General features: G+C 51.5%; 1 protein-coding gene across 1 annotated transcript in view; it reads right to left on the minus strand.

Annotated features, from left to right (window-relative positions):
* PTGFRN (prostaglandin F2 receptor inhibitor) overlaps positions 1 to 7,469 on the minus strand; it is a 93,714-nt gene that overhangs the window by 5,793 nt on the left and 80,452 nt on the right. Inside the window, exon 7 of the mRNA XM_030888418.2 lies at positions 6,072 to 6,179. Coding sequence (XP_030744278.1) covers positions 6,072 to 6,179 — 108 coding nt within the window. The remainder of the gene's footprint in view (positions 1 to 6,071; positions 6,180 to 7,469) is intronic.

Here is a 7,469-nt window from a genome sequence, read left to right on the forward strand (position 1 = left end):
AAACCGCCCACCTTTTGGTTAGTAGCCCAGTGCTTAACAGGTTGCACCTTCAGGGACTCCCCTACTCACTTCAGGTCTCATTTAATGCTCATACCAATGCTGCGATTTGAGGTGGTATTCTCAGATGCCTTGCTCAAGGTCACTCAGATTGGAGGTGGCCCAGCTCCAGGGTCCACCCCCCTAACCACATCACAGCCACCACCTAGGCAAAGGAGTCTCAGGAAGAAGAGGCAGAGCCCGAGAGTCACCTCTCCTCTGGATACTGCAAATTGGAAAGCCAGCGTGCGGTGTCTTTGTATGCTATGCCTCTGAAACGGAGCAGGGTCCGCTCACATTTCAGGCAGAAGAGCTCGAGGCTCGAAGGGCATGGGAGTCACAGCGAACAAAATGCCCAGAAGATGGGTCACACACACTCGAGAGAGGACATTGTTTAGATTCTCTTGTGCACTCTGGGGCCGTGTTTTCTTCTTCTTTCTTTCCCCGGCAGAAGTGCTTAAGTTCAAAACAAGAGGAAAAAAAACGTCAAGCTGAGAAAATTGAACACTATTTAACAGTCCCAGAGAGTAGCGCTGCTGAATCTTAAAGTGCTCTACAAAATTAAGGTTCTAACAGGCTCAGATAAATTAATATGGGCGTAAGAGAAGGAAGACCTTGGTGCGAGCGGTAGTTCTCTTTGAATGTGCCAATAGAGCACACACCCTACAAGCCCTTGACCTCCCCTCTCTCCTGGTCCCAGCTGACCTCAGATGCATCTGCCGAGATGCGTCCAGCAATCCAGGAAACACAACAAGGCCAAACACAGTGATTTATTCACAAGTCACCCGGCCGGGCTTTTCCTATATATACACTGAATAACCCAGTTTTTACTAAACAGAAACGAACATTTATTCATTTAGAAAAAGCACAGGGATCGCGCCAAACAGTACATTATAAGGCCAATTCTTTTCAGAGGCTTACAATTCATTTTTAAAAAGCATGTGAGCAAAACTAAACGCTAGCATTTCCAGCAAAAATCACCCCCCCAAATTTCCGTTTCAAGCTCCTGTGAAGACATGAAGGGCCACAGGCCAATTGCACCCCCTCCACCTCACCCCCCTAACAGGACAGCGCTCTACTCCAGCGCTGAAGACATTTCCACCTGTGCCTCTGTGGCCTGCGAGCATGGCGCTTTCTTTCTTGTCTTGGCATGGGTGTCGTCTCTTAGGGAGAAAGAGGGAGAGGGAGTGGGACTAGGTACTCAGGTCACTCCCACATCGTCAGTGAGAACGGACTCAGTGTTGGGGTCACCTGTTGGGGTGGGTGTGGTCAGTGGTCAGTGACTCTCCATGACCTGCACCTGGACGCCAACCCCTGTCCCCACTGCGATGTACAGCGCAACCAGCCACCGCGGAGCCTAGTCTGACTCCGGGCGCCACATGTGTCTCCGAGGAGAACTCAGAGTTTTGACAGAGTTTCTCCGAGGCAGGTCGGCCAGCCTTTCTCCCAGGCCCAGTGGCCGAGTCTGGTACGCCTGAACCACACACAGCCTCTCAGGAGACCCGCTCATCACTGACAGGCATGGGCAGGGTTGCAAAGAACACGCGGAAATAGGAAGTATGCAAAAATGGAGGATGACTGCATCAACTCACCTGGGGCGGTGAACATCCTACTGGGTCCCTGCTGAGGGCACTTGCTATGCTGCCTCCTCTTCCTTCCCCACAGCACCTTCAGAGAGCTCAGCCCCCATCGCCATGCACAGGGGAGGGCTGCCCAGCCTTGCAGAGCCAGAGTGGCCCAGGCATGGCCTCCTCCCTACCCCAAGGGTCCCCTCCCACTGTATTCCAGGATGTCTAGTCTCAGCTCCTGCTCCTTATCACCCCAAATGCTCTCACTGCATGCTTATTTTGTCGGGGAAGGGGACTTTTCTCTGTGGGCACGAGGGCCTGGGTACACACTTCTCACTGGGCTCTCTGATGTCCACTGGGTCCTCTTGCTAGAGCATCCCCTGGCTCTCCCTGGGCAGCCTGCAACCCCCCAGTGAGAATGGGCAACTCAGAGCTCCTCAGAGGCCTGACCTCAGCCCTGGACCAGAAACTTCAACTTGCCACTCACCCTCTGACTCCACCTTCTCCCAGTTTACTTGCCTTGCCCTCTCCTGCGCCCCGCCAGGAGGGGCCACATTGAGAAAGCATAAGGAGCAGCACAGGTGCCAGTCAGCTGACCCGAACACCTAAGGGCAGGGCCCCATCTCAGGGCTCCTGGTCCAGCGCTGCAGCCCCGAGCATGGCCCATCTTCAGGACACTGGTTGCCACCACCCAGCCTCAGTCCCCTGTGGGCATCCAGGATCACTGGCAGTCTCTGGTCATTGCCAGCCCCACTCTAGTCCCTCCTCCGGTCTACCCTGGGGAGATGTGCCCCCTCTTCCTTCCTGGACTAAGAAATATGAGTTCATGGGAAAATGTCATTATCCTTCCATTTTATTTCCCCCCAACCATTATGAAGTCCCTTGAACCTAAAATACTATGTAATATAAACTTCTTTTCTACAGATACAGGGTCCCTGGGTCAGGGACCCCCTTAGGGACTTTGGCATTTGTTAGTGCCAGATGTGTGTTGTTACTGTGCAGAACAGTCAGCTGGTACTTTAGAAAAATCATTGTCTTAAATGTGGACCTTCAGAGATAACGCGAGATGCACTACGCCAGGCGCTGGCCCTAAGCTGTTTACTTCTTTTTAACAGGCTGAGCCCATCCATTCCAAAAGCCTGTCAGCTCAACCCCCACCCCCCCACCACCACCACCGCCAAAAACCCCCACTTCACTGCCATTAAGTCAACTGTGACTCGCAGCAACCCTATAGAACAGAGTAGACCTGCTCCTGTGCGTTTCTGAGACAGTAGCTCTTTATGAGAGTAGAAAGCCAAGATTTTCTCCCTCGGAGCAGCTGGTAGGTTCAGACTGCTGACCTTGTATTTAGCAGCCCAACACAAAACCACTATGCCACCAGGGCTCCTAAGCCTGTCAGAGTCAGGCTCAATTTTTTACACATCCAAGTTATTTTTAAACTAGCCCCAATAAGCAGATTGTTCTAAAGCTGGCCTCCTTTAGATACCCCAGGACACTGAGCCCAAGACCTCCAAGCCCGAGAGATGACAGGTATAGAAACTGCAAACTCTGCTGCCCTTGGGAATCCTCTGACCCAGAGGGGCCGGCCAGTCTCCCTGCAGGAGGACTTCACCTCTGTACATGGCAGTTTCCCTCACTGCTTCCCTCTCTCCTGGGGGTTTCCCGTGCCCTCTTCTTCTGGGGGCTCCTCCACTGCTTGTCTCGTTTTATCCTGGGATCACTCCCTCAATTCACTTGCACACTCGTCTCCGGCTTTGCTTTTAGATCGCCTGACCTGAGACACCTCCTCCACAGGGCCCCGATCTGCCTGCCTCACTCCCGCCTCCCCCGTAGCCCCCGGACCTTGGCACAGAAGTGCTTTGGTGCTCAGCCCACTTATGTCCCACATCCTTTCCAAAACAGAATCCCCTCACGGACCAGATGATGCATGAGCGAAAATGAATGTACAACACGGGCTTAGTTATTCAGAATCTTCCACCCACACAGTCCAAGAAGGCAGACTTCTGGGAAATGTTGATCCGAAAGCTAACGGCTACCTATTTGCCATGCCTCTGGAGGCAAAGACCTTCATCCCAGCTGGTACCCCGCGAGTTTATGGAGAGGGAACATGTAAAGGATTTATTTTTGTATAGATCATAAATGAGCTTTGTGTATAAAAATGGCATTACTGTACATCTTTCCAATTTTAATAGAGGTCCTCCCTCCCATCCTGGCCCTCCGCTGCCTCCTGTACTTTTACCTCCAAGTTCACGTTGAGACCTCAGTCCTCAACGCCACAGGGGCAGTACTGGCAGCTCATTCAAACCTGGATCCTCTTTTCTTACTCTTGCCCCCACACCACTGCCCCCAGGGAACGGAGCTGACCAACTAAATATGTTGGACGCATCTTTTTCTTTCCTTAGATCGAGGAGTCCTGATGGCGTAGTGGTAACACATTGGGCTTCTAACCCCATGAGGTCAGCAGTTCAAAACCACCAGCCACTCCAAGGGAGAAAGACCGAGCTCTTTACTTCCATAAAGAGTTAAAGTATCGGAAACTCACAGGGGCAGTTCTATCCTGCCCCAAAGGGTTACTATGGGTCGGCACCAACTTGATGGCATTGAGTTTGGGTTTTCCTTATATTTTCTCACATATTTTTACCTCTCTCCCTCTTTCATTTCATTTCTTTTCTTTTTAAATCCTTAAAGCTCATCCTCTTTCTTCTTGCGCTCCCTAGTCTGTCTTGGTCTGGATACTGTGCTGAAGCCTGCGCACCACAGGTGACCCTGCTGGTCTTTGAAATCACCTGCGGCACGGCTGTCAGCAGTGTCGTCACATGCTGGCCACCAGTGTGTGACAAACTGACAGACCAGAAGAAAGGCCTGGTGACCGGGTTCTGAGTTTAGCCAAGGAAATCTCTGCGGATCCACACAGCTGACTGTCTGGTATACTGCGAAAAGGCAAGGCCCCTAGGTTTGGAAGCTACTCCATGCACACAGTGCTCCAACAGCGCAGCACACCAAGTCTTGTGCAGATGACACAGAGCCAGGCAACTGAGTATTCTACGCACAGGATGGCCACGTGTGGGAGCCCACTCCACAGCAGCTAACCACAAGAGCCTGTGCATGTGCCGCGCTCTGGGCACACCCATTCTGGGACCTACTGACTGGTTCAGAGGGTGGAAGACGACAGCCCCTAGGCCATGTCAAGTCCGCTGTCTGCTTTTGTAAATACAGCGTTCTGGGAACATAGCCATGATGGATCATGTGCACGTTATCCAGACTTGCTTTTATCTTACACCGGCAATGTCAAGTTGCTGTCATTATAAAAAAACAAAGACCCACACAGCCAAAAAACCAATATTACCCTTACAGAGGAGGGTGACTGACTCTTGAACTAGCTTCTCCTACTGGTGGCCTTCCACTGGAGGTCCGACGGAGTCGGGACTCAGGTGGTAGCCTCTGCTCCGGGGACATCAGCCATGCTCAACTCTCCTCACAGTGCCCGTTCTGGCTTCCCAACAAGTCAACCCCCCCGGGCTTTAGATCAGCCTCTCACAACTGAATGGAAGCTGGCTTTGAGTTTCCTCCTGAGGCCCCACTTCCTCTAGCCCCCACAAAATTTGGTTCACCAGAACAACTGGGTAATTTCAAGATGCACAGCTGTTAGAAACCAGGGTTATGCTTGAAATAGGACAGGGTGGTCAGAGCAGGCAGAGAGAAGGCCCCCGACGAGGCATCGGGGTTCTCCACGGACTCCTCAGGAAAGAGCACAGCAGGGTCCAGTCCTGCTTAACATAGGCACACTAAGTCCATGCGATGTCCTTTTGGGTCTAGGTGTTTAAGAATGAGGGAGAGGAGCATCAACTAGCCACGAAAAGAGGCCAAGCAGGAAAGGAGCTAAGACATATGCCCTCCACAACTCATACAAATCCTGCTGTCAAGGGGAATACTTTCTGCAAAGACTGGCCCACAAATGCTTCCTAAGCAGTCTAGTTACAGCCATCCCTCGGACCACTCACTAGTCCTTTATTCAGCTCACGGCACTCAGCACCATCGAATAGCATATCCTACAACAATTCATTTCTGGTCTGCTCCCTCAACCAGTTTGCAAACTCTCTGAGGGCAGAGGTCACCTGTATGGGTCAGGTCTCTCTTCCCTGATCTAGAACGGCACCTGCACCCAGGAGTTCAACCAGAAAATGAGAGGCACTAGAGAGGAGCCTGAGCTCTGCCAATGGGCTTCAAAGCAGCTTGCATCAGCCCCACGGTGGCTCACTGATCACCTCGACAACCCGGACGCCAATGTTTGACTGTGCTTCCAAATCATCTAAGAGACAGGTGCACCCATTCAGGGCGTGTTTCTCAACTCCTACGGAATGCACAACACTGAGCGAGGCCGTGTGGGGATAGCAGGCAATCGGGCCGCTGTCCTCTCCATGGGTACCACGCCGTGGGGATGGCAAAAAGCCACGTGGAGGATAGTACCTGGATCCAGTGCCGCTCCTTCGAGGGTGATGATGCAGAACAATTTGATCCGATCTCCCCGGATGACCGATGGTGTGGCCGAATGCACAGAGACGTTGAATACAGGACCTGGAAGGAAACCATGCCAGCCTCGTCGTTATTCCCTTCCACGTTTTGGTCCAATAACCTGTTCTTAACACTCTTAACGGGCATCTAAACGTGGCTCTCTTTCTTTCGAGCAGGTCTAGAAACGCACCAGATAGATGGTGTTCTACAGAGAGACACTTATACAATAAGTCGCAGTCAAATGAAATATATCTTAAGACTATAACTAAAGCGGAATGCGTCTTAAAGAGCTACGGTTGTGTCGCTGGCTTTTCCTTGACCTCCTCTCCTTTGGAACCCCCAAAGGGGGTTGTTAGTGTAGGTTGCTTCTACCTTAGCGTGTCTCACTTTTAGGTCAAGGTGGCCTGGAGATTCAGAATGCTTGGGGCGGACAGTAGGAGACGGAAGCTCAATGAGGACAGACACACGCTCACAATGACTATGGTGGGGACCTTGAAGGCCCAGCTCCAGCCAGCCAGGGGGAGCAATGCATCCCAGATATCCCTTTGAAAAGGGCTCAGGAAGAATTTGCCCTGTACACCTCCCTGAGAATACTCCACACCATAGTATCCACTCTGCTTTTACGTGAGACCACTCTCCTTCTCCCAAAGGCAGCTCCCCGTATTCACTACAAGGCAGAGGTGCCCCCCTCTAAGTTTTTGACCTAGAAGGTAATGGGTATACACGTAAGCACCATGCTCAGAGCTCTGAAGACTGAGTGCGTTTCAGAGAACTGAGTGCTAGAATTTAATGGCACAGACCGCAGAGTCCATGGCACATTTGACCACAGGCATACATATCATTGTGCTATCTGATTACTAAACACAAAGAAGTGCCTCATTAAATGAGAAGAAGTATGAATTCCATAAGGAACCCTGGCAGTGCTGTAAGTCAGACGCTGGACTGCCAATCACCAGGTTGGTGGTTCAAACCCGCCAGCTGTTCTATGGGAGAAAGAGGAGGCTGTCTGCTCCTGTAAAGATTCACGCTCTCAGAAACCTTGCATAGGGTCGCTGTGGGTCAGCATTTGACTGGACAGCAGCAAGTGCTGTTGCTGTTGTTTTTACATCTCCTGCATAGCGATGGTAGGGAGGCGAGCAGAGCCTCACCTCCATGTACATCAGGTCACTATGAGTTGAGCAACAACATCTCTGTCGACAGAGGAAGGTTCTAGTTATTGGCTCCTTGAGGTAGTTGGATTATTGTGCCCACCTGGCTGATAAACACATGTGGGGTTAATTGAAGGATGGAGGGATAAATGGCTCAGTGAGCCTCACCTTTCTAGTTCTGGGGTCTCTTGCTTTGTGATGGTCG

This window comes from Echinops telfairi, unplaced genomic scaffold, assembly GCF_000313985.2.
Source record: "Echinops telfairi isolate 266 unplaced genomic scaffold, ASM31398v2 ScPeMD7_7466;HRSCAF=8504, whole genome shotgun sequence".
Lineage (NCBI taxonomy): Eukaryota > Metazoa > Chordata > Mammalia > Afrosoricida > Tenrecidae > Echinops > Echinops telfairi.